The 27,774-nt window shown below is 48.0% G+C and overlaps 1 protein-coding gene across 1 annotated transcript in view; it reads left to right on the plus strand.

Moving 5' to 3' along the window:
• The window catches only part of sh3bgrl (SH3 domain binding glutamate-rich protein like), a 228,341-nt gene extending 202,400 nt beyond the window's left edge, over nt 1–25,941 (plus strand). Inside the window, exon 4 of the mRNA XM_085995283.1 lies at nt 23,428–25,941. Within this exon, the coding sequence (XP_085851409.1) occupies nt 23,428–23,460 (33 nt within the window). The 3' untranslated portion in view covers nt 23,461–25,941. The remainder of the gene's footprint in view (nt 1–23,427) is intronic.
• Nucleotides 25,942–27,774: the final 1,833 nt, after the last annotated feature.

Consider the following 27,774-nt stretch of genomic DNA (forward strand, 5'->3'; position numbering starts at 1 on the left):
TTTTCCGGTGCTGGAGCCTTGACTACTGCCTCAATCTTTTCAGGAGACTTATGTAACCCCTCTTCATCGATGACGTGGCCACAATACGAGATCTGTTTCTGGAAAAACTCGCACTTGTGGCGATTAGCTCGTAGCCCATACTCCTTTAATCTGGTGAGCACCTTCTCCAAGTTGGCGAGGTGATCACTGTTATTGTCGCCCGTGACCAGGATGTCGTCCAAATAACACTGGGTCCCTGGAATCCCTTGCAGGACTTGATCCATTGCCCTTTGCCAGATAGCCGGAGCCGAGGCTACCCTGAACACCAGTCGGTTGTATTGATAGAGACCTTTATGAGTGTTAATCGTAAGGTATTGTTTCGAAGCTTCTTCTACCTCCATTTGCAAGTACGCCTGGGCTAGATCAATTTTGGTGAAGCGTTTACCTCCAGATAGCGAGGCAAAAATATCCTCAATTCGTGGAAGCGGATATTGTACCATGGGAAGGACTGGGTTCACTGTCACCTTAAAATCCCCACAGATGCGGACCTTCTTTGGTTCCCCAGGCGTATTACTCAACGACCTCTTCATTACAGGAACGATGGGTGTAGCCCACTCACTCCAGTCCACTTTGGACAGTACTCCTGAACATTCCAACCCTTCCAGCTCTGCTTCGATGGCTGGTCTGATCGCATAAGGCACTGGTCTGGCCTTAAGAAACTTTGGGCTGGCATTTTCCTCTATTTTAATCGTTGCTGTTATGCCTTTTAGTGTTCCGAGTCCCTCCTGGAACACTTCTTTTGCGTCAGTTAGCATTTTTGACAGTCGTCCAGGTGTGACGTCATCATCCTTTTTGGCCTCAACCTTCAGTGCCTGTATGGAATGCCAATCTAATTGTATCTTCCGGATCCATTCACGTCCTAGCAGTGGTGGTCCTCCATCTGGCAATACATACATATCCATTTTAGGTATTTCCTGGCCTTTATATATCACTTTCACCCTTATTTTCCCTTTGGGGTAGCCTTTTTGCCCCGTGTACGTCTTCAAGACAATCTCTGTAGCTTTCAAGGGTATATGTGAAAATAGCCGCTTGTAGTCCCTTTGGTTTATGACTGTTAGGGCTGATCCTGTGTCCAATTCCATTTTCACTTGGACTCCGTCTATCTTGAGTGTAACCCAGATAGTCTGGTGATCCTCCATTTTGGTTACCTTATGTAGTTTCAGACAACCCAGCTCCTTGCTTCCAGAGTCTGTGTCACTTTTCTGTTCGTCTGAACTACTGTCCATCACCTGGTGTACCTTTTTGTACTTCTCCTGTGGAGATTTCTTACTGTTGGTTTTCTTCCCAGACCTGCAGACTCTTGCTATGTGTCCTGCTTTTCCACACTGTCTGCACACTTGGTCCTTGAACTAACAATCCTTCTGGTCATGTGTTGTTCTGCCGCAGCGATAGCACTTCCCTGTTCCATAGGACATTTAATTGATGCCATATTCTTGCGGTCTCCGTTGTATCTCTGCAGCGCCCCTTGCGGCTGCTTCGTGTGATACTGCCATACTGAAAGCCTTGTCCAGCGTAAGATCCTTTTCTGATAGAAGCCGTTTCTGGGTTCCTTCACTTTGTAGCCCACACACAAACTTGTCCCTTAACATATCTGCTAGTCCCGCTCCAAACTGGCAGTGTTTCGATAGCTTGCGCAGTTCCGTTAGGTACTCAGCATTGCTTTCGTCTTTGTGTTGGTTCCTTTTATGGAACTTAAATTGTTCTGCTATCAGCAGCGGTGTGGGGTTTAAGTGATCCTGTAGGATTTCTACTATGCTTTTGAAATTCTTGTTCACCGGCTTCTCTGGGGTTATTAGATTTCGCAGTAACCCATAAGGTTTTGCACCCATGGAATTTAACAAAACCAGTGCTTTCCAAGCATCTGGCACTTCATTCGCCCTGCAGTACACCTCAATACGTTCCACATATGTCACCCAATCTTCGACTTCATTGTCGAACATAGAGATACTGCCTCTCTTCGGCATCCCTGGGTGTGATTTAACTGTCAAAAATGGCGTCTCCCGCGCTTCTCCTTCTTCTCCGCTGGCACAAAATGGCATCTCCCACGCTTTCCTTCCTTCCCGCGCTCGCCCTTCTTCTCCACTGCGGCTGCTAAAAATGGCGTCTCCCGCGCTCTTCCTTCTCCGCGGCTCAATGGCGTCTCCCGCGCTCTCCCTTCTTCTCCCCGTGGACACTGTTCAGCCCTTGAGCCCTGGCTGTGCTCTGCGCGTTCTTTTTTTTTTTCTCGACGCCGCTCGGTCCTGAACCCGGCTGTTGCTTTACCCTCTCTTTCTCCGTGTTGTTTTTTTTCTGTCGACGCTGCTCGGTTTTCAACCCCCGGCTGCGCCCTGTGCGCTTCACCCTCTGTCTTACCCCGTCGACGCTGCTCGGCTTTCTCTCCGCCGTCGGTTGGCTCCAGCCGCCACTGTCCGGGAAGGGTCTGCGCTGGACCTGTCGTCAGTCTCTTGCTGATCGTCGTGGCTGGGGAACCAAGCCTGGCTCTCCACAGCCTCCCCTGCGATGTTCACTCTCTGCCGGATGACTGGGCGGTTGCTCGTGGTCGACGCCCGTGTTCATGGCCTCGACTTTCTTACACCGCCCTCCCGGAGCGAATCCTCGAAGGGAAATGCAGAGTTGCAGGTAGATTCGAATCGACACTCATCGCCACTGTTAGATCCGTGATTCTGAGAGTATGATGTTTTTCAATAACCACACGGATGCTGTAACTTAACAATAAACAGGTATTTACTGGAGGAGGGTAGTCTCAAGACTGGGGGTACAGAGGCATGCGCAAGGCTTATATACAGGTGTGGTCACTGCCGGTACTACAGTATACAGGAGCTGTAAAAGTAGTTCTGTCTTAAAGGTACATACACTACAAACTCCAGTAGAGTGAAACAATTCACATGTAGCTATTTGGGTGCTGCTGACAGTGGACAATGTTAAGAAACAAATCTCTTTTTCACATCTCACTTGAAAATGTTTGTAACTAAAAGGTACAATATATAAGGTCTGACGTGGTTCTACAAATCAATGAAAAAATATGTAGCAAAAGACACTTCACATGATTACAAAGTATTCCTTGTTCTGACTCCGCGGGCCCTCTTTTTTAAAAGTGCTTCACAAGCAATTAAATAGCTTGTGGATTGGAATGGAATCACTAAAGCGTTATTATATGTTGGTACCAGATTCGTGCTACAAGGGAGTTGCATGTTCTGTTTGAATGAAGGAGCACTGCAGTCTCTTAATTAGAGACTAGACTGTATTGAGTTTATTAAATTCAGTTTGAGATGGAGCTCATTGGCATTATCCATCTGGGCAGGTCATGCCTCTGCATCCCCCGGTTTGTGAAACAATGGAGTTGATTCTAACCACCGACGGAGAACGAGTGAAAAACAGGAGGAACACTCCATTTGGAGGCTCAGGCCTCCTATCCATTCCACCGGCGCACCTGCTTGCACAAAATGGCCACCTCGCTGCAACTTGCCAGTTCTGGGAAGGTGGGAAATCCTGGGGTTGTGGGGGGGGGGTGGTGGGGGGTCTTCGGACATATCAGCTGTTAAGTCTGTGAATTATTTAGTTAATTAAGACACAGACTAATGAGTAACAATAAAAACAGGTCTTTACTGGTTGGAGGTAGGGACTATACTGAATGCAAGATTACTGCACAGTGCTTATATACCGGTGTGTTCACCCCCGGTATTACGTCTACAGCAGCCTGAGAAAGTAGTACATCTCTTAAGGTGGAACAGGCTTAAGCTCTCTTAAGGTGGAACAGGTTACATACACAACACTCCTCCCTTCTTAGCTTTATAGTCATCCCCCCATTTAACCTAACGTAATAACAGATATACATATATAACTTCATGTCAAAACAGATCACAGATTCAGTCTCTGCGGAAAACAGTTCACAGATTCAATCTCTGTGGTGTAGTCGGTTCACGTTACTCATTCAATAGTCCTTTCATGGATTTAACAGCTTGAACTTCCGAACTGATTTGGCTCCGTTCGGAGGGACCACGTGTGTGATCTGCTAGAGGTGATAATGGTTCAGATGGGTCATCTTCTGTTTCGACTTTTCCTTTTCTGCTTCTTGGATCCTCTCTGGGCTCCACTGTCAGCTGCCAGCTGCATGCAAAGTTTCTCCTTCTCTTCCTCCTTTTTCAGTAGTAGCGCCACCATCTCCCGGTGTTTCTTAGACTTTTTGTGATTCATCATGGTTTCTGCACTTTGGGAGTTTTCATCACAAGCTGGGCAGACCAGGTCACTATAATATTCAGTGTCACTCAATAGGTCATGGTAATATTCGGTGTCATCCTGATCTAGGCCAGCGAGAGGGTCTTCTATTTCCTCCATACCCAGCTGGGCGTTAGCCAGCTTTTGTTCCAAGTCCAGACATCTTTCCTGAAGAGACTTCTTCATGCGTACCTCTTCATCCAGCTTTTTCTGGGCTTTCAGCAAGTCGTTTACTAATGACCTCATTTGAGATTTTACTACTTCAACTTCTTTTGGAGATTGATTGATCGGACTATTCAATCCCTCTACCGGAGCAGCTGTTTCAGCGGTCTGTTGTTCTACGTTGACGTGAGTCAGCGTACTTTTGGCATCCAAGGGCTGCTCTGTTGCAGTCATCTCAGTCTGTGTTGCCACCTCAGCTCTTCCAATAACCTTTGAGAGCTCCGAACCCCTTTTGTTTGAATATTGAAGTTCGTGTTCAAGTTTTTCCCATTTCAGAGTCCTGTCCTTCAGCATATGCAGGAGTTGGCTGACCGTTAACTCCTCTGACATCAGACGTTTTGTGTGCTCCTGCTCCATTTTCTCCATCAGCTGCTTCTGTTGTCTTTCCAGATTCTCCAACTCTATATCAAAGAACTCTTTCGTTGCATTCAACTCTTGCTCAAAACGGCGAAGCATTTGTTCTAATTGCTGTTGTAGTTTGAAATGGAGTTGAGTTCGAGCCCGGTGTCCCTCAGAAATGGGCACATCAGTAGACTTGCCAGACTCAGAATCCACAGTTAAACTATGTTGTTGTTGCTCAGTGGAATTCTGTGCTGAAACTTTGTCTTTTGCACCTGAGTTGGGCTTACCATCATCCGTTCCAGAGTCTGGGCCGACTATCTTCACCGAGTTCTCACTCGTTATTGTTTGTAGGAAATGCCAGTCCATATTCATTTTCCTAATCCACTCCCGTCCTAGTAGTGGAGAACCTCCTTCAGATATCACATATAAGTCCATTATTTGACTGTCTTCGCCCTTGTGGACCACTGCAACCTCTATTTTCCCGATGGGGTACACTCTTTGCCCCGTGTATGTTTTCAATATAATCCCCGTATCCTGTAGGGGAATATGTTGGAATAACTTTCCGTAATCTTTCTTATTTATGACCGTCAATGCCGATCCAGTGTCCAATTCCAGTTTTACTTGGACTCCTTCTATCTGAAGAGTGACCCAAATTGTCTGGAGGTCTGCACCCTTACCAGCGTTGAGTACTCTTAAGCTAGCCAGTTCATTACAGCTTGCGTCTGAATCGGACTCCTGTTCGGTCACCTTGTGTACCTTTGCGTATTTTCCTTGCGGTGACTTCTTGTTGCTGGTCTTCTTCCCTGACCTGCATACTCTAGCTATGTGTCCAAGCCTACCACAAGTTCTACATTCTTGGTTTTTAAACCAACACTGGTTCTGATCATGCGTTGTCTTTCCACAACGATAACATTTGCCAGAACTCACACCCAATTTGTGTGCACTGAGCTCCGGTGACCGTAGCTGCATTACTGCCGTGCCTCTCGCTGCGGCTTCGTGTGCTGCTACCATAGTGACCGCCTTCTCAAGCGTCAGCTCATTCTCCTCGAGCAGTCGCTTTTGTGTATCCTGTTTAAATAAACCACACACAAATTTGTCTCGTAGTGCATCTGTCAGTCCCTTTCCAAACTGGCAATATTTCGCTAATTTACGCAATTCCAGCAAATATTCAGCATTGCTTTCATGCTGTAGCTGCCTTCTGTCGTAAAATTTAAATCGTTCCGCTAGCATCAGCGGCGTGGGGTTTAGATGATCTTTCAGGACAGTAACAATCTCATCGAACGTCTTATCCGCCGGTTCATCTGGTGATAACAGGTGTTTCAATTGCCCGTATGTCTTCGCACCCATTAAATTTAATAATGTTAGAGCTTTATCTTGGTCACGAGTTTTATTGGCCTTACAATAATTTTTTACTCTTTCAACATATATGGCCCAATCTTCAAGGTCACTATCAAAGGTGCTAATATTCCCGTGTTTAGGCATTGTAGATTTGCAATTTCTCAGATTTTATTTTCTTTACTTGTTATCAAAGATGGCGGCTTGCCGTTGTCCTCCGCCCACAAAATGGCGGTTTTCCCGTGCTTGGCGGTCTTCACCCGTCCCCCGACGCCGTCTCCCTTCAGCCCCCGAGTGCGGCCCTTATCTTCGCCGCGATCGCCCGAGTGCGGCCCTTATCAGCGGATGCGATCGATGGCCCGGCTGCGCCTCGCACTTGAAAGCGGCCCGGCCCTTATCAGTGCTTGCGATCGATGGCCCGGCTGCGCCTCGCACTCCAAAGCCCTTATCTCCCGATCGCGATCGATGGCCCGCGCTGTGCACCGCGGCTCTCGCGCCTTCAATTTCTGCAGTCGCTGCCCTTTCAGCCCGAGTGCGGCCCTTATCGGTGGTTGCGATCGATGGCCCGGCTGCGCCCCTCACTTCAAAGCGGCCCGGCCCTTATCTGCCGATCGCTATCGCCCTGTACCTGTCTTCCCCAGCCCTGTCTTCTACTCCGGTTCACAAGCTGATGGAGGCTTCAGGATCCTAATGCCTGTCGCTTCCAGTGGGGTGGTGTGGTTTGAAACCTCTCTTCAACCGCCGTGGAATAACTGCCGCAGGGTAAGAACCTGACTCGTCGCCAGTGTTAAGTCTGTGAATTATTTAGTTAACTAAGACACAGACTAATGAGTAACAATAAAGACAGGTCTTTACTGGTTGGAGGTAGGGACTATACTGAATACAAGATTACTGCACAGTGCTTATATACCGGTGTGTTCACCCCCGGTATTACGTCTACAGCAGCCTGAGAAAGTAGTACATCTCTTAAGGTGGAACAGGCTTAAGCTCTCTTAAGGTGGAACAGGTTACATACACAACATCAGCAGCGGCCTGGACTTTATGGGCCCTGGAGTACTCCTGCTCCTCCTGTCCCCATCCAAACAAAAAAGCGAATTAGATATTTCCTGGGCCGTTTTTGTGAGTGGCCTACAGTGGTTCCTTTTAAAGACTGCCAGTTAGGCTGCTCGGCACCTGTTATAAATGGTGCACGCTGCGCCTATTTGTACCTCGAATTTGCAATCGGAGCCTAATGTATGTCATAGAACCCTGATTTGCCTAATTCAGTGTGGCTCCCGCCTGATTCAGATGGGCACCTGGGCAACCCTTGTAAAGGCCCTGGGTAAAATGGCAGTGTGTGGGATGGGAGTGGGAACGGGGCGGTAAGTGTAACGCTCCGATTTCTGGGGCCATTCCCACTCGGCAAACAGAGTTAATATCAACCCTAATGTGTCAGCAAGCTGCCGCCAAAAGTCCAGAAAGGGTTAATGTTCCATTTGTTGTAACATCACCAGTCACAATAGTGCATTTGTGCAGCCTAAAGACTTTCAAACTAAAGGGATACACCAGCCATGTTTCTGTTTTGTTGTTTTTAAAAAAAGTCCCGAGTCCTGGCTGGCTCCAATTTTAAATCAAAATATATAATGCAGACATTTTATAATTTGAAACTGGATAGGTTTCTGTTACAACTTACCACTGTGTGCACCAATACCCTGCGATATTCTGTGCACTTCTGATAAAATATTTAGGTAAATGTTGGATGACCCTTTTAAATATAATACCTGATTCATCTGAACTGATTGTTTCCTTTCCCCATTATGCTTCATTTTAATCCTATTCATCTGACCCAGATTTAAATAGTGTTATTTGTAGGATAGTCTACATCGTAGAGTGAGTCACAACCCTTAATTCAACAGGGAGGCTGCATCGTAATCAATGATAGCACAGCTCGAATGGTTTATAAATATCATCAGACATGAAGCTGATTCCCATATATTCACCGTTTTATATGCTTAGTAACTGTAATTCTTAATTAGAAATGTAATCAGTGTGTTCCTGGTGCCTGGATGAGGAGGAGTACTAGATGGGATGGGATGGCACACACTAACTATTATGAAAGGGCAACCTAAAAGGACTGCAACATTTACAAGACAGACTAAGAACACTGCATGATTCACGGGTGGAATAATAAAACTATATTTTGCAATGATTAACAAGGTAGTTAGTATCCTTTTTATATAGAGTGTAAGTCTGTGTGTGTACATCAACACTTTGCATCAGATTTCAGCACTACACTTCAATGGCCCGGAACTTGCGGCCCTGATGACCGTGAACTGGCAGCGTTTGCCGTCATTTCGTCTTTGAAACTGACGGGCAACTTCAGGATATAGCGCATGTGCAGCCTAACGTGGAAATCCTGAAGTTGCGGTCTGTCATTCATTGCTCCTCCACAGGCTGTGCTCTGGACCACCCCCACCCCCCTGCCCCCCCAGAGCTGGCAATCAGTGAAATCACTGATCTGACGAAAATGTCCCCCTTTCCGAACAAATATCATTGTTTGAAACCCCATAAAAAGTTAGACCCATTCAACTGAGGTGTAACTGGGTTTTTAATGGCAATCTGAGTAATAATTACTGATAAACAACCCTTCTGGCCCTGAAAAACTAATTTTATATTGGTGGAATATCACATTTTTCCATTGTTAAAAATTATTAGATTTTAAAATGAATACATTTTTTTTTAATTTAAAAAATGTATTCATGATATTTCAGCTTCTACCTTAACCCAATGTGTACGTAAAAATCTTAATTTCGCTATCAGTAATTTTTTTTAAAGTGATTGATTATTAGTGCTATCTATTTCCTGGTTCCCAGTCTGTGAGAATTCTGCAATGTGATTGGTTGCTTAGACAGCTTGTTGCTGTCACAGCAACTCGCACTATGGGATTCCCACTAAACTACGTTGATTTCAGCTGCACATCAGAAAAACTAAACTTCTTGCCACAGAGATTGCGAGATCTTTGTGGGAAGCTTACTTTGGGGCCAGTGGCAAATGGGCCAATAGAAATCACCTGAACTTTGAAATAAGAGAAAGAAAGCCCGCCATTTCTTGCAGAGGTTTTTCCCCCTGACTTTGATAACTTGGGTTCCCGGTGGTAGGAGCTGGGAATTTACTAACTGCAGCCAATGGACAGACCCTAATCCTCCCTCCCACCCACCCCCAAACAATTAACCCCTGATCCTCAGAATCACAGTGTCCGCTGTGGTGGGTAGCACTCTCTAGGTGGGAGGGGCTAGGAGTGAGCCAGGTGTGACTGGTTGCCTGATTGCAGCTGGGAGCTGGAGGGAGTTTTGTATAAAGTTGGTGGTGGGTTTTGGGGTTTTGTTTTCAGGTTTTAGGGCCTTTTTGGCCCACAAAAACAGCCAGATGGCTGCTGAGGGGTCCGGAGTGCCGGGCCCCTCGGAGGACAATGTTCCCGAGAGGAATTTAATTGGGGAAGAAACTATGGTGGGAAAGGGGGGAAAAAAAGGCCCAAAGATTTGGGCCGGGACCCCAGGAGGTTTGGTAAAGAAAACACGGTGGTGGTGCAGTGTGAGGATAAGAAGATTCGAGCTTGGGATATTATCCAGGCGGTTCATGAGGACTGTGGCGAGGGAAGCTGCTTTGCCTGCCGACCAAAGCCAAATGTGGGATTCGAGGTGACGGTCAGTGGCCGTGAGCAGGTGGAAAGACTGTTACTCAGTCTGAAAGTTGGTGAGAAATTCTTGGAGGTGACTGCTATATTCAAAGGAGGTGGTGGTTTCATTTTTAAATTTGCCAGTTTACATTGAGGACGAAGTGCTAAGCAAAAAGTTGGAGCCGTGGGACATTAAAATCTATTCTGCAATAAAGAGGTGGTACTATCCGGGAACACGGGCAGCAGACGGAACCCGGTATGTAAAGGTGCGGTTCCCAGAGGGGGTGAGGTCATTGCCGTACAGTATGAAGCTCGAGACACTGGAAGGAGTGCTGTACTTTCGTGAGCTGCATGATAACCAAGTAAAGGTGTGCTATTATTGTCTTGGACATGACCATCTCGTAAGAAACTGTCCAGACCTGTATTGTTACAATTGCGGTGAGTTGGGACACATCGCTCGGAGCTGCAAGGCAGAGAGCTGTGGGGTGTGCCACAAAGGCCCCACCCGCTGTGAGTGTGTGGCAGAAGGGAGTGATATGAGTGATGAGGAGATGGGAGAAGGAGCAGGAGATGAGAGTGGAATGGCCGGAGGAGCAGTGCAGTCGGAGGACACAGCCGGTAAAATGAAGGAGAAAGGAGCTCAGGAAGAGGCAGAGGATGGCGAAGCGGAGAACGGGATGGAGATGGCGGAAAACATGCCGAGAGCTGTGGAGGGGAACAAAGGCAGCAGCGGGCAGCGAGGGTCGAGTACAGACTCGAGCCTTAGTGCAGTTCGGCTCCCCCTGGAGAGTCTGGTGTCTGCGGGGGGAGGGGTGGCGGGAGCGGGGTGTGTGGTGGATGTGGGTGCTCCGGGGAGAGGCGGGGAGTCAGATATCTTGGTGAGCGGGAGGGGGCAGGACAGGGAGAGGGTGCTAGAGGCAGGAGCCTTAAAGGGACAGCAGGTTGGGATCGGCGAGATAGAGACGTCAGAAGGGAACAATTTGGGTGCGCCATTATCCCATGGAGAGAGGGAACAGGGTGCAAGGGTCAGAGGTGGAGATGTGGTCGAAGGGTGCGGCACAGTGGGAGAAATTGCGATAGCAGGAAGACTCTCTATGGGAGATGAAGTATCTGACGGGGAGCAGGATTATGTATCTGACGGGCAGCAGGCACAGGGGGTTGTAGAAGAGCTTGAGTGTGAGGAATTAGATGGGGGCAGAGACATGGAAGTCGGGGGTGGGGTGGCATCATGTGGAAAGGGAAAGGTTAGTGAGGGGCAGAAGGAGGGAGAAAGGGCAGCTCCTGGGCCCAAACTTAATGCAAGGAAGAGGCTGAAACAGCAGGGAGGGGTCAAACAGGAGGTGAAAAAGAGCCGGAGGCTGCAGGAAAAAGCAACATCTGCCCGAAAATTTGAGAAGGAGCATGAGAGGAGGGAAGAGCCAGAGATTAAATGATGGGGAGATTATCAGGCATACTGTGGCGACACGACACCACTGGACATAATCCGCTCACGGCGGCACAGACAGTCTAAGCAGAAGCCCCCAGCCGGGGGCCCTTTCCTCCAGCAACTTGTTTCCCGCAGGGACAGGCTGCCGGGAGCACTTCCTGTCTGGGAAGTATTTAAGTGGATGCGCGGGCTTTTCTAGTTCCTGTTTGCCATGTGGTCAGAATAAAGCAGTTGTGTTTTCAGTAGCTCTGTCTCGGCTCCCACGTTTGCCGCGGTATCTCAACACTGGTGACCCCGACGCTCAGGACGAATCCTAAGCTAGCATGGCGGATACAAACGCAGTCACGGTTAAATTACCAGACTTTTGGGAGAACCTCGCCGAAGCCTGGTTCATTCAAGCTGAGTCCAGATTCCGGCTGAAAGGCATTACAGTCGACGCCACGAAGTACGACTACCTCGTCGCCTCGCTCACCTACGCTACAGTCCCCAAGGTTTGGGCAGCGCTGCAGAATCCACCAACGGAACATCTGAAGGCTGCGCTACTTAAAAAATTTCAAACGTCCTCTTACCAGCGCCACTGCCAACTCCTGGACCTCCCCGGCCTTGGTGACGCTTCACCATCAGACCTGCTTTCCCACATGCTGTCCCTCTCAGACGACAAAAATCCCGGCGCCCTTTTTCGCACGCTTTTCATTCGGCAGCTCCCCGCCAGCATCCGCCCGCTCATTGTGGAGTCTGACTCCACGGACCTGAATGAGATAGCCGAAAAGGCCGACCGGCTGCTCTCTGCACAGGCCGCTCGTGACGTCGCGCCCGACCTCACGGCAACGATCACGCGGTCTTCCCGGGCCGCTAGGCCCGACCGCCCTACCACTCCGGGTCACTGCTACTACCACACCCGTTTTGGCGCTAGGGCTCAACGCTGCACACCACCGTGTTCCTTCAAACCCCCCCCCGCACCGGCCCCCGCGATGGCCGCGGGGCAGAAGGAGCCCCTACTGTACGTCACTGACGACAGAACCAACCGCCGATTTCTGTGCGACACAGGGGCCCAGCACAGCATCACCCCCGCCTCCGCCCTCGAGATCCAACGCGGCACACGGGGTATCACACTGGCTGCAGCCAACGGCTCTGAAATCCGCACATATGGCACCCGCATGGTCACGCTCGACCTCGCGGGCCGCCGCTACCGCTGGGAGTTCCTTACAGCCAAGGTCCTCTGCCCACTCATCGGCGCCGACTTCCTGCGCGCCCACGGCCTCCTTGTCGACATTCCGAGGCACCGCCTCGTCGACATCAACACTATGGCCCCCATCCCCGGCGCCTTTACCCCGGCCCGTTCGGCCGGCCCGACGACCTACTGCCTTGCCAGAGCCACGGACGACTACTCGGCACTCCTAGCTGAGTTTCCCGCCCTCACTAAACCGACCTTTTCGGCCAAAGCCGCCAAGCACGGTGTGGAACACTATATCCCCACCACCGGCCCCCCAGTTTCTGCCCACGCCCGCAGACTCAACCCGGCCAAGCTGGAAATCGCGCGGGCCGAGTTCACCAACATGGAACAGCTCGGCATCATCCGCCGCTCCAGCAGCCCTTGGGCCTCGCCCCTCCACATCGCCCCAAAGCCCGGCGGAGGCTGGCGCCCTTGCGGGGACTACCGCCGCCTCAACGACGCCACCACCCCCGATCGATACCCGGTGCCACACATCCAGGACTTCTCGGCCCGACTGGCCGGACGAACCGTCTTTTCCAAAGTCGACCTGGTGCGCGGTTACCACCAAGTTCCCGTACACCCCGCGGACATCCCCAAAAAGGCCGTCATCACCCCATTCGGCCTGTTCGAGTTCCTGAGGATGCCCTTCGGCCTCAAGAATGCAGCACAGGCTTTCCAGCGCCTTATGGACTCAGTCCTCCGGGACCTGAACTTCCTATTCGTCTATCTAGACGACATTCTCGTGGCCAGCTCCTCCAAACAGGAACACCTCGAACACCTTCGCATCCTGTTCGGGTGCCTAGCCCAACACGGGCTCATCCTCAGCCCGGCGAAGTGCCAATTCGGCCTAACCGAGATCGATTTTCTCGGTCACCACATCACCCCTGCTGGGGCCGTCCCCCTGCCCAACAAGGTGCAGGCCGTCCAGCAATTCCCCCGCCCCACAACCATCAAGGGCCTCCAGGAGTTCCTCTGGATGGTGAACTTCTACAACAGGTTCATCCCCAGAGCCGCAGCCCTCATGAAGCCCCTATACGACTCCCTCCGAGGAAAATCCGGCAAGATGGACGTAGCCTGGACCACTGACACGGCAGCCGCCTTCGACGCCACCAAAAACGCGCTCGCCGACGCCACTCTGCTCGCGCACCCGAGGGCCGATGCCCGGGTCGCGCTCACCAGCGACGCCTCCGACCACGCGGTCGGGGCCGTGTTCGAGCAGTGGGTCAATGGCGCGTGGCAGCCACTTGCCTTCTACAGCCGCCAACTGCGCCCCCCGGAGGTCAAATACTCCACTTTCGACCGCGAGCTTCTCGCACTCCACCTGTCGGTCCACCATTTCAGGTTCCTCCTGGAAGGCCGCCCCTTCACCGCGTATGTGGACCATAAGCCACTCACATACGCGATGGCCAAGCACACCGAACCCTGGTCCGCTAGGCAGCAACGCCAGCTCGCGGCCGTCTCCGAGTTTACTACGGACATTCAGCACGTCTCCGGTAGAGACAACGTGGTCGCCGACTGCCTTTCCCGTCCCGCCGTCTGTGCGAATCACCTCGCGGTCGACTACGCACAACTAGCAGCGGCCCAGCTCACGGACCCAGACCTCCTCTCGGCGGCTACCAGCCTGCCAGGGCTACGCCTAGCCAAGGTCGCGCACGGGCCCGACGCCACGGCAGTCACGTGCGACGTCTCACTCGGCCAACCCAGGCTGGTCGTCCCTGAGACCTGGCGCCGCCGCGTCTTCGACGCGCTCCACGGGCTCTCTCACCCGGGTTCCCGCGCATCCGTCAAACTCCTCTCCAAGCGCTTCGTCTGGCGCGGCCTCAGCAGAGATGTTCGGACTTGGGCCACCTCCTGCCTCGCCTGCCAACGGGCTAAGGTACAGCTGCACACCAAAGCACCCCTGGGAGACTTCGAGGTACCCAGCCGTCGCTTCGACCACGTACACGTCGACATCGTCGGTCCCCTGCCGCCATCGCAAGGCCAAACTTATCTCCTCACGATGGTCGACCGCTACACACGCTGGCCTGAGGCAGTGCCGCTGACCTCCACCACCACAGCCGACATCGCCAGGGCGTTCGTTAACACCTGGGTTGCGAGGTTCGGCGTACCGGCCGACATAACCTCCGACAGAGGCGCCCAGTTCACCTCCGAACTCTGGACGGCCACAGCACGCAACCTCGGGGTGACGCTCCACCGCACCACGGCTTACCACCCGCAGGCCAACGGACTTTGTGAACGCTTCCACAGGTCACTCAAGGCCTCACTCCGCGCCGGCCTGCAGGACAGTACCTGGACTGACCGCCTACCGTGGGTGCTACTCGGCCTACGCACCGCGGTCAAGGAAGACCTCCAGTCCTCGGCAGCGGAGTTAGTCTACGGACAACCGCTGCGCGTCCCAGGCGAATTCCTTCCGGAACCTACCAAGCCTTGGTCGGCCGAACAGCAGCGGCTCGACTCTTTCTCTTCCGCTCAGCAGTTCGCCCCACTTCCGGTCAACCGACACGGCGAACTCGCACCTCACGTCCCGCCAAACTTACAGCAGGCGTGCTTCGTCTTCGTGCGACACGACGCGCACCGCGGGCCCCTGCGACCCCCGTACGACGGTCCGTACGAGGTACTACAAACCGGGGACAAGGTCTTCAAGCTGCGACTCGGCGACAGGGTCGAGACAGTCTCCATCGACCGGCTCAAACCGGCTCACACAGAACCAGGGGAACAGGTCCCCGTGGCCCAGCCTCCAACTAGAGGCCGTCCCCCCGGCCAGCCAGCACAGCCGGCGGCGAACCGCCCGACCCAACCAACCAGACCGGCGACCACTCAGCCGCTGCGGCAGAACCATTAGACCACCGTCACGACTCGTCCACTCCTCCTAAGCGGATTCTGGGGGGAGCTCTGTGGCGACACGCCACCACTGGACATAATCCGCTCACGGCGGCACAGACAGTCTAAGCAGAAGCCCCCAGCCGGGGGCCCTTTCCTCCAGCAACTTGTTTCCCGCAGGGACAGGCTGCCGGGAGCACTTCCTGTCTGGGAAGTATTTAAGTGGATGCGCGGGCTTTTCTAGTTCCTGTTTGCCATGTGGTCAGAATAAAGCAGTTGTGTTTTCAGTAGCTCTGTCTCGGCTCCCACTTTTGCCGCGGTATCTCAACAATACTTCCCTTCTTTGGAGCCATGATTACATTGGTCTCGATTAATGTGAACGGACTGAGGGGTGAGAAGAAATTGCAGCAGTTGTTGCAGGGTTTTAAAGGTTCGGACTTGTTGTGTCTGCAAGAAACCTTTTGGGATGAGGATATTCTAGAAAGAGTTCAGAAGGTTTGGAAGGGAGAGGTGTTTGCAAGTTGTGCAAACAATAACCGTAGAGGGATGGCTGTTTTGGTGAGTCCATCCATAAAAGAGAACGTTGCCTTGGTGGACAAGGACACTGAGGGGAGATTTTTACGGCTAAGGGTAAAAATGGAGGGATTTAATTGTGATCTCTTTAATATCTATGCACCGAATGACCATTGCAAGTGTCGCGAGATTTTTCGGGGGTTATTCACTGAAGCGGCAGAGGTGGAAAATCCTTGTATAGTGGGGGATTTCAATGTATTTTTATCTCGGATGGACATTTCAGCCCAGATGACCTATAAGGATGATAACTCCAGAGGGATGATTGTAAAAATGATGGCAAATTTAAATTTGAGAGACTTATGGAGGGACCGGAACCCCATAAAAAGGGAGTTCTCCAGAGCAGGTTGGGTGGGTGATGTTTTAAAACAGAGCCGAATAGATTTTGTGTTAATGCGGGAAGGGTTAAGTTCTGAGGTGATGGAGATTTATTATAAAAAAGCATTTTTTAGTGATCACTCGGCTTTGGTTCTTAGAATTAGGAACAGCAGTGTTAAGATCTGTTCAGGGGTGTGGATTTTAAACAATCAATACCTGAAAGAAATTGCTTATAAAGAAGGGATTATAAATATAATAAAGAATGCTCAGAAGGAACCTTTGTTCTTGAAAGAAAGAAGAGTTTGGTGGGACAATTTCAAATATGAGGTAAAAGTTTTTCGGTACGTTATGGGAAAAAGAGGGCGGCAGCTAACCGGCATTGAGAAGAGAATATAAACAAAAGGTTTACGGATGTCTGTAAAGCAGTTGACGGAGGGGATAAGGGAGTTGAGACTAAGTTCCGGGTGCTAAAGGAAGAGTGGGAATTATTGCAAGCTGAAAAATGCAAGGGGGCCATTCTCCGTGCAAAGGCTAGAGATGTAGAGATGTATTGGAGGGCGAAAGATGCGCTAGATATTTTCTAGAGCAAGAGAAGCTGCGACAAAGATTATCGTTAATTGAAGAGTTGAAGGTTGGGGAGAAGATCTTTCATGAAAGTGGGGAGATTTTAGAGGCGGCTAGCAGCTTTTATCAAGAGTTATATACAAAAGAAGACATTTCCAATTTGGCGATGGAGAAGGTTACTGCTTTTATTGAAGAGGGTTTAAAGGAGGATGAGAGAAGCATGTGTAACAAAGTAGTAGGATTAGCGGAAATAAAAGTAGCAATAAGTGGAATGAAGGGGGGGAAAAGCCCAGGGTCCGATGGACTAAGTGCAGAATTTTATAAAGAATTTTTCAAGATTTTAAGTCCATTGCTCTTAGAAGTTTTTAAGGAAATTAAAATTGAGGGAAGCCTGGCCCCATCTATGAGGAGAGGTATCATAAGCTTAGCTTATAAAAATAAAGGGGATAGACGGGATCTGAAGAATTGGAGGCCCATCACATTATTAAATGTGGATTATAAGATCTTGGCGAGGGTTATGGCAAATCGTTTGAAGGAGGTGTTACCGGAGATAATTTGGTCCTCTCAGTCCTATGGAGTCATAGGCCGGGACATTGCAGACTCTGTGGTCTCAATCCGAGATGCGATAGAGCTCATGGAAGAGAGTGGGAGGGAGGCTTATGTATTAAAGATAGATCAAGAGAAAGCCTTTGATAGGGTGTCTCATGAGTTTTTATTGAAGGTTTTGGAAGCATTTGGTTTCAAGGAAAATTTCATTCAGTGGATAAGGATTTTTTATTCAAACATATTTAGCTGTGTTAAATGTAATGGTTTTTTATCCAAGTATTATCTGATACAGAGATCAGTGAGACAGGGTTGTCCCCTGTCCCCATTGTTGTACACATTGGTAGCAGAACTATTAGGTTACATGATGCGAAAGAAACAAGGTGTAGTTGGGATTGTGGTCCCCAGTTCTGGGCTGGTGTCGGTGATACACCAAAATGCAGATGACACAACCTTAACATTGAGAAATGGGGAGTCAGTGAGGAAAGCTATGGATGTAGTGGAGGAATATTGTAGAGCTTCAGGAGCCAGAGTGAATTACAGTAAGTCCCAATGCCTGGTTGCAGGGAGGGGTAGGGGGGAATGGTTGGGGGAATGTCCCTTTAAGGTGGTGGAGGTTTTGGAAGTTCTGGGGGTGCATATGGGGTGCAAGAAAGACCGGGATGAAGTCGATCGATTAAATTGGGAACCGAAGGTTATGAAAATTTAAAAGATTTTGGGAAGATGGGAAAGAAAGTGGTTGAAAGTGCAAGGAAGAGCGACAGTGGTGTCTGCTCTCCTGCTATCTAAGCTATGGTACTTACTGACGGTGGAGGATATTCCTGAGTGGGCGGAAAAGTCCATCCGAGAGGCTTGTGTGAGGTTTTTATGGGAAGGGAAACCAGCCTTGGTGGCATAAAATACCATCATTGGACGGAGAAATCAGGGAGGACTCAATTTTCCAGATATTGATTTGAAGAAGAAATCCTTTAGAATCAAATGGGTGAAGAGATTTCTTCAGAAGTCAAATACAAGTTTTTGGAAGAGTTGTTTTGAGCATTTTTTTTAAATGAAGTGGGATAGGAGGGCAGGGGATATTGTATATGGAATACAATAATATGTTTTTGAAATCAATTAAACTTCTCCCTAGGTTTTATAAGGGGGTTGTAGAGACTTGGGCCCAATTTTTAAAGAGTGTGCAGTTTATGCCCAAGGGGGCTGAGGAATTTTTAGAACAGCCCTTATTTTTGAACAGGTGGGTCAACATCGAAGGAGAGGTTTTATTTAATCTAGCTTTTATAAAAGCTGGGATTATACCTGTGAAAGATGTATTATATGAGGTAATTCCAGGTTGGTTGCCGGAAGCGATAGTGAGGGATATGGTATGGGAGGAGGATCAGGAGGTAGAGGGAAAAGCAATAGGAATCATGTATGAGAAGATTGTGAGGGCAATGCCACAGGATTGGATGGAAGAAATAAATGTGGAAATCTCCAAAGGAAGTAAAATGCGTCCTGCTTTTCCAAGCTTTGTACTGGAGAAAGGGGGAGAGTTGGTCCAATTTGACAACTGTAATACTCGAGATTTCTATGAGGTATTCAGAGAATGGAGATTCAAGACACCTGCTGGTCAGGAGTTTTGGCAGAGTACATACCCACAGCTGGACTTCAACAGGATTTGGAAGGGAGTGTGGGCGAATTTTAAATGCCCAGAATGGATTGAACTGGATTTCAAATTGGCTCATAACCGGATTTTTACCATGACGGTCTTGTGCAAGATTGGATGAGTGGAGGTGGCAACTTGCCCAATGTGTGGGACACGGGATGAGACTCTGTCCCATTTACTGGTGTTATGTCCGCAGTTAAATGACTTTAAGTACTATGTTCGACAGTTGTGTGAAGCTTTTTTGCTGGGTGGGGACCGAAGAGCGAGAATGGGAATCCCGTGGGACTCGATTTTGAGATGGGGATTGCAGGAGAGTCTGCCCGAGCGGAGCGGCAATTAATTTAATGTTCAGTTTGGCTCAATTCATGATTGTGCAAAGAAGGAATGCTCTTTTTTAAGGGGAGGAGAATCAATCTAAGAGTATTTTAAATATAAGCTAAAAGATCATTATAAGGCTCTGTGGATGTTTTATTCAGAAAGGAATTTAAGGACAGTATTTTACAACCAATTTTTAAAGTACAATCGATTAATATATGTTACAGGAGACAAATTAAACTTCAGGTTTTGATGTTAAAATGTGGTGGCGGAATGGCTGTGCAAAGCAGCGGAATTGATTTGTATCATACAATGAAATGATCACGATGTTGTAAATGTTCTTAATGTTCAAAAAAGTAATTTAAAAAAAAGTGGGTAGCACCCTCTGCCCTGAGTCAGAAGGTTGTGGGTTCAAGTCCCACGCCAGATATTTGAGCACAAAAAGCTAGGTTGACACTTCAGTGCAATGCTGAGGGAGTGCCAGAGGTGACATCTTTCGGATGAGATGTTAAACCAAGGCCCTGTCTGCACTCTCAGGTGGACGTAAAAGATCCCATGGCACTATTTTGAAGAAGAGCAGGGGAGTTAACCCCTGGCCAATATTTATCCCTCAATCAGTGTAACAAAAACAGATTATCTGGTCATTGTCACATTGCTGTTTGTGGGAGCTTGCTGTGCACAAATAGGCTGCTGTGTTTCCTACATTACAACAGTGACTACACTTCAAAAAGTACTTAATTGGTTGTAAAGCGCTTTGGGTTGTCCGGTGGTCATGAACGGCACTATATAAATGCAAGTCTTCCTTTTTAGGATTAACTTATTCAAACCATCTCCCCTGCGGTAGCCTTAAAGGGATGGAACAGTTTAAACACAGTTGCATCTTCGCAACACCAGCCCCTAGTGCCTTGTGACCAACTCTGATGGCTGAAACATTATCGAGCCAATTTGGATAACATTACAGAATACTGGAAGTCCAAGTGGTTTCTGAACTTCTCTAAGCCCCAGACTGAAACAACTTGTCACTTCCCCAACTCCGCTCTAATTTTCCCTTCTATGACGGTAGGGTTCTGAGTGGTCTACTGTGGTACGGTGCTGTGGGGTTCACTATTATTTCTAAACAGCTGCCATGGCGATCTGTGTAAGGAAGTGGTGATTGCTGGTTAGGTGAATAGGTGAGGGAGTGCAGCAGCAGTGAATGCATCATGGGACAGGAAGGGCTATTGATACAGGAATATTTATACATCCATTCTAATGGGGGAAAATGACACAGCCACTGTGTAGCTCAATGAGGGTTGTAATCAGTAATATGCAGATTCTAATACCCTGCAGTAGGTGGGACAGGGAGGATCAGACTGTAGCCCATGGGCGGTATGTGGCCCAGGACCCCCCTCTTCGGATCAAATCAAAGCTCTGCAGTCCTGCCACATCCAGTCGTGAGTGGTGGTGGACAATTAAACAGTTAACAGGAGGAGGAGGCTTCAAAACTATCCCCATCCTCAATGATGGTGGAGCCCAGCACATGAGTGCAAAAGACAAGGCTGAAGCATTTGCAGCTATCTTCAGCCAGAAGTGCCGAGTGGATGATCCATCTCGGCCTCCTCCTGAGGTCCCCAGCATCACAGATGCCAGTCTTCAGCCCATTCAATTCACTCCATGTGATGTCAAGAAATGGCTGAAGACACTGGACACTGCAAAGGCTATGGGCCCTGACAACATTCCGGCAATAGTACTGAAGACTTGTGCTCCAGAACTAGCTGCGCCCCTAGCCAAGCTGTTCCAGTACAGCTACAACACTGGCATCTACCCGGCAATGTGGAAAATTGCCCAAGTATATCCTGTCTACGAAAAGCAGGACAAATCCGACCTGGCCAATCACCGTCCCATTAGTCTACTCTCAATCATCAGCAAAGTGATGGAAGATGTCGTCGACAGTGCTATCAAGCGGCACTTACTCAGCAATAACCTGCTAACTGACGCCCAGCTTGAGTTCCGCCAGGGCCACTCAGCTCCTGACCTCATTACAGCCTTGGTCCAAACATGGACAAAAGAGCTGAACTCAAGAGGTGAGGTGAGAGTGACTGCCCTTGACATCAAGGCAGCATTTGATCGAGTGTGGCATCAAGGAGCCCTAGCAAAACTGAAGTCAATGGGAATCAAGGGGAAAACTCTCCATTGGTTGGAATCATACCTAGCACAAAGGAAGTTGGCTGTGGTTGTTGGAGGTCATTCATCTCAATCACATGACATCACTGCAGGAGTTCCTCAGGGCAGTGTCCTAGGCCCAACCATCTTCAGCTGTTTCATCAATGACCTTCCCTCCATCATAAGGTCAGAAGTGGGGATGTTCGCTGATGATTGCACATTGTTCAGCACCATTCGAGACTCGTCAGATACTGATGCAGTCTGTGTCCATATGCAGCAAGACCTGGACAACATTCAGACTTGGGCTGACAAGTGGCAAGTAACATTCGCACCACACAAGTGCCAGGCAATGACCACCTCCAACAAGCGAGACTCTAACCATCTCCCCTTGACATTCAATGGCATTACCATCGCTGAATCCCCCACTATCAACATCCTAGGGGTTACCATTGATCAGAAACTGAACTGGACCAGCCATATAAATACTGTGGCTACAAGAGCAGGCCAGAGGCTGGGAATTTTGCGGCGATTGTCTCACCTCCTGACTCCCCAAAGCCTTTCCACCATCTACAAGGCACAAGTCAGGAGTGTGATGGAATACTCTCCACTTGCCTGGATGAGTGCAGCTCCAACAACACTCAAGAAGCTCGACACCATTCAGGATAAAGCAGCCCGCTTGATTGGCACTCCATCCACCACCTTCAACATTCACTCCCTCCACCACCGGCGCACTGTGGCTGCAGCGTGTACCATCTACAAGATGCACTGCAGCAACTCGCCAAAAGCTCCTTCAACAGCACCTTCCAAACCCACGACCTCTACCAGTTAGAAGGACAAGGGCAGCAGATGCATGGGAACATCACCACCTACAAGTTCCCCTCCAAGCCACACACCATCCTGACTTGGACCTGTATCGCCGTTCCTTCACTGTCACTGGGCCAAAATCCTGGAATTCCCTTCCTAACAGCATTGTGGGTGTACCTACACCATATGGACTGCAGCGGTTCAAGAAGGTGGCTCACCACCATCTTCTCAAGGGCAATTAGGGATGGGCACTAAATGCAGGCCTAGCCAGCGACGCCCACATCCCATCAATGAATTTTAAAAAAAGGATCCCCCTTAATCCAGCTCACAAAGCCGAGGCACCCTATTTCTATTTCATACTAAATTTCATATACACTGATATATCCTGAAATTTCACAGGCCTGTTTGTTTGGAAAGAACTGTTGCATTATTGGTGGATGAATCCCAAATTGGAACACTTAAGATCTGTTGCTATTAATTTTATAGATAGAGGCATAGAGTATAAAAGCAAAGAAGTTATACTAAGCCTTCATAAATCTCTGGTTAGGTGTCAGTTGGAGTATTGTGTCCAATTTTGGGCACCACATTATAGGAAGGATGTCAATGCCTTGCAGAGGGTGCAGAAGAGATTTACTAGAATGGTACCAGGGATGAGGGACTTCAGTTATTTGGAGAGACTAGAAAAGCTGGGATTGTCCTCCTTAGAGCAAAGAAGGTTAAGGGGAGATTTAACAGAGCTGTTTAAAATTATGAAGGGTTTTGTTAGAGTAGATAGGGAGAAACTGTTGCCAGTGGCAGGAGGGTAGATAACCAGAGGACACAAATTTAAGAGAGTTCACAAAAGAACCAGGGGGGAGATGAGAATTTTTTTTATGCAGCAAGATTTAATAATCTGGAATGCACTGCCTGAAAGGGTGGTGGAAGCAGATTCAGTAGCAACTTTCAAAAGAGCATCGGATGTATACAAAAGAATTCCAGGGCTATGGGGAAAGATCAGGGGAGTGGGACTAACTGGAAAGCACATTCAAAGAGTCGGCCCAGGCACGAGAGGCCCAGAGGCCTCCTTCTGGGCTGTAAGATTCTATGATATGATTCTATGATATCAGCAACTTGAAATATATGCAAATCAATGGAAGCATTGATTTAAACTTTTCTTTGTAGTCTATTTGGTTCCAATGAATGTGCTTAAAAAGATTGAATGTTATTGTTGTAGGATATTCTTATTTTACTAACAACATTAACTAATTTTCTTGCCTTTTCAGGAAGCCGAAGCCCTTGCAAAGCAAGAAGCCTAAACTCCAATTTCATTGCACACTGATATTATCAGCAAAGTCGACCATCCAGTGTGAGCAAAGTATGTTTTGGGACCGAGTAGAATTTAACAGAGAGGACCAGTTGGGATTTATGAAAGCCTCTCTCACTTAGTTACTAATAAAATCTACTGGGTGTTTTAATTAACGACTGGGTGACAATGGACCACCGGGTTTATATTAAACACGTTATTGAATATAATTACATTTTTAATAGTTTACTTTAGCTTATTTTTCTACTTGGTCATCTGATCTGATTTATGCGGACACCCGAAATGTTACCAAAAAAGCAAGTTATAGCAAAAATTTCTTAATGTCGTTTTTTTTTATTGCCGAATTTTATACTTTTGATTCCAACAATCCTATAAAACTGCCGATGCTGCAGTTTTGATGTTGAGGGAATTTCAGTGCTAATCCCACTGCTCTGCTCTCCTCCCACAGCCTTTATCTTCATCTCCTTCAAATATTTATCAAATGTATAGAGAGCTTGTAGCATTCCACTATCTCGTGCTGGTCTCCTTGGAGTCCAGTCCTGAACCAAAGTGCAAAAAAGGGCATTTTTCCCATTTCACCATGTGCATGAAGTGGAGAATATAACCATGATTCAGATTTTTAACAACGATCAAACTAGATTGGCTGGAGGAAGACTTTGAGAACCTCAGTCACATTAAGGATAGATTAAGCACAGTTAAGCTGAATCCCCTCATTCTGACTCTCCTATAATGCACTGCGTGCTGTATTTGCTTATTCCTGTCCAGCGTGAATGTCTGTTTTATTTTTGCAGGGCAGCATTGTATCTGGGTCAGATTTTATGTGCAGCCTGCAATTGAAAGATGACAGGAAGCAGGATGTATCCAATTTTCTTCTAAGTCCCCATTCTTTTGCATTCAAAGTGCTTCGGTAATCAAGTAAATTTAAGTTGCAGTTCAACACAACCGCAGCTGAATCTGGTGTTTTATCCCATTTTGGGTAATTATACGGCAGTTGCTTTGATCTCTTTAATGGGAAGTTTAAGAAGAAAGTTCCCTCCCCAAACCATCTGACGTACAAGGCAAGGTTCCTCCAGTGTTTCCTGCCATTTTCCCAGCAGTTGATGGCTAACGATATTCAGACTTGCACCTTGATATTGGAAATGATTTTAGAATGCTTTAGTAGGTTTGATGCTTTCAATAAAGTCTTAAAAGAATCTTGGAGAAGGGCACAGCAACATTTCATCATTATTCACATTCCCTCCCAGCATATCTGCAGTTTATTTTTTGCAGTATCCTGCTTTTCCCAGATTCATAATTATCTTCAGCCACATCTTAAGGTCAGACAGCTTTGTGCATTAAACCAGCTTTACAAATAACATGGCAGATACTCTGTACCTTTCGTACGCGTACAGTCCCTGCCACTTATAGTGGGCGCCTTCATGACAATGCCATTTGCCTGTTAAACGCAATGGCCAGTATACCATACAGGATCAGAAACAGTTAGGACTTGCTGTACTCTGTCAGCTGAGAGATGCCCTTAATCAGGGGGTCTTAGTTTTCATAGCCATGCCGAGCATACGATGTATGTTCTACCAGTTTTTCTTACGATTTCAGTAAATTTTCTACCTGTCCCCTGGAAACAATTCCCATTAAAGGGTATTTGTAATATTTTTTGCTCCTGTAGGAATGATGTGAAACATAACCATCCCTTCTGCAGAGCAATAGAACAAAATTCCTGGAACTCACTGGCTGTTTCTGCCCAAAATAAACAGTTATTATATATAATACATATTTACAACATAGAAACAGGCCATTCGGCCCAACTGGTCTATGCCGGTGTTTATGCCCCACACGAGCCTCATCCCACCCAATCAACATATCCGTCTATTTCTTTCTCCTTCATGTAGCTAGCTTCCCCTTAAATTCATGTATGCTATTGGCCTCAACTACTCCTTGTGGTAGCGAGTTCCACATTCTAACCACTCTCTGGGTAAAGAAGCAACAGAGCACTTAAGATGCTGTAACCAGCCACTTTGAAATTGGCGTTAATGCAAATGGCTAATGGTTATCACTTTTTTCACCAGTATAAGCGACAGCCCATTTTAAACGTAGACATTTTAAGTGGTAGGGACTGTATAGCGGGTTGAAAACGACTTGAGATTGCAAGATCACTGTGCATGAATCATGCACAGATTCTGCCCTTGTGAAGTTTGATCTAGTGGAGGACATTCTTGGAGCCCTCTGCCAGCGTGGTGGGGTTCCTGCACACTTCTGATGCCCAGTGGCCGCAGGGTGCCACCATACTGCAGTATGCCAGCTCCTGTCGTGTCTTTGGAAAGTGCCACGTGTTGTCACACAGTATTTTCCATCGTAGCTTATGTGTTTAAAGCAAAGTTGAACAACATGTCTCTGATTTTTGCATTTGCTGTTAAGATCATGTATACTTATGAAAATAAAATACAATGAAATTATTAAATATCACATTTGACACAGATTTGTTCTCCTTCTCTAAGTGCTCATTAATGTTTTTGTTGCTGTCCTTTAATCATAACTTTGTTTGAACCTTCCCTCTTCCCTCCCTCCCATCTCGTAAAGGTTTTAGATCATGCTGGGGTACAGATCTACAGAAGCCAGCGGCCCTCCAATTGGCTGTGACCCCAGATATTGCACATCGTCCTGTCCTCATGCACTGTCCACACACGTACAATCTCCTGGAGGACGCTGTATAGCAATCATGAGTGAGAACATTGGAGGTTTATTTCTCCCAACAACTTGCGAGTCTGTACTATTCATTACGTGGAGGCACTTGTTTCAACGCACTTTACAGGGCAGGTGGATAGTGAGCAGATTCTGTGCCGAAGGGAGAAAGAAGAAAAGCGTCCAAAGGAGGCTTTTGAAGGGAGGGAGGTGACTAAGCAGAGGTACTGAGGTAGCGAGTTCCAGAGGGCAAGGGCATGGTGGCTGGTGGATAGAAGGGCGTAGAGAACAAGAAATAGACCATTGTTGGAGGAGCAGAGAGTGTGCTGGGAAATGGGGCAGGATGAGTTCAGGAAGGTAGGAAAGGGTGAGGTCATAGAGGTTTAAGGTGTGCGGAAGAACCTTATCTTTGGTTCTGTAGGGCAAGGAGAGCCAATAGAGCTTGATGAGGACGCAGATGATGGGGAGGCATTCTGCATGACATAGTTTATTCGGGTGGGAGTGGGGAGGCCAGTGAGGAGAGTGTTGAAGTCCAGCTGTAAGGTGATAAAGGATTGGTTTATCTGGGGGCAAAGTAAGGGCGGAAGCAGGCGATGATTCAGACGTGAAAGAAAGTGTCCTTGATGATGGACCAGTTAGGGATGAGGAAAATGAACCAGGGGTCCAGGGATATGCCAAGGTTCTGAACCCCTTGTCTTTGTCCGAGGTAGCAGCTGAGTACGCAGATAGAGTTGCCGGAGGTGTGTGGTATTGGCGGAGGGCTGAAGAGAATGGCCTTGGTTTTGCTGAGACTTCAGTGCAGTACTGAGGGAACAGATTATCTGGTCATTATCACATTGCTGTTTGTGGGAGCTTGCTGTGCACAAATTGGCTGCCGTGTTTCCTGCATTACTACAGTGACTACACTTCAAAAAGTACTTCATTGGCTGTAAACCACTTTGGGATGTCCTGAGGTTGTGAAAGGCGCTATAGAAATGCAAGTCTGCCTTTCTTTGCTGACATTAAGCTGGCGGAAGTCTTGGCTTGCCCAGATCTTAATATTGAATAACCCCAGGGGTGCTCAGGCCAGCTATATTACTAACTAACTGAACACCAACCAATGATTGATTTTGTTTTTGTAGTACGGAGCCATACAGGGAGTCACTGAGGGAGTTTGTATAGCATGTACAAAGAATTTCTGGAATGCTGGATTTCAGGGCTTACTGTCAGATACCATGTAATCAATACAATGCAATTTTCAAATAGTGGCACTTGGTGTCTCCTCAGTGCACTATTATGCAGCACTTTAATTAGAGACGGGCCGCTGGTTTTTGGAAAATAAAACTAGAAAACTGAGTAATCAACTCCAACTGCTCTTGGCAACACTTCCACCAGTGTATGCATAATAATAAAATGTATAGAAAACCTTTCCCATTCTAAGTGGCTGGTGTTAAGTCTGTGGGTTGTATTATAAATAATCACAGACTCCACGGTTAACAAAATAAAACACGTCTTTACTATTCAGAGGCTCGGGCGATTCCTGCCCTAGTTAACGTATTCCAACCCTTATATACTGGTGTGGTCACTATCGGTATTACAGTATACATGAGCCAATAGATAGTGCCACCCTAAAGTAGTGCTCTTAAAGGCG

The sequence above is a fragment of the Somniosus microcephalus genome, chromosome 1, assembly GCF_052327205.1.
Source record: "Somniosus microcephalus isolate GS21.2 chromosome 1, FLI_Smic_1.0, whole genome shotgun sequence".
Taxonomy (NCBI): Eukaryota; Metazoa; Chordata; class Chondrichthyes; order Squaliformes; family Somniosidae; genus Somniosus; species Somniosus microcephalus.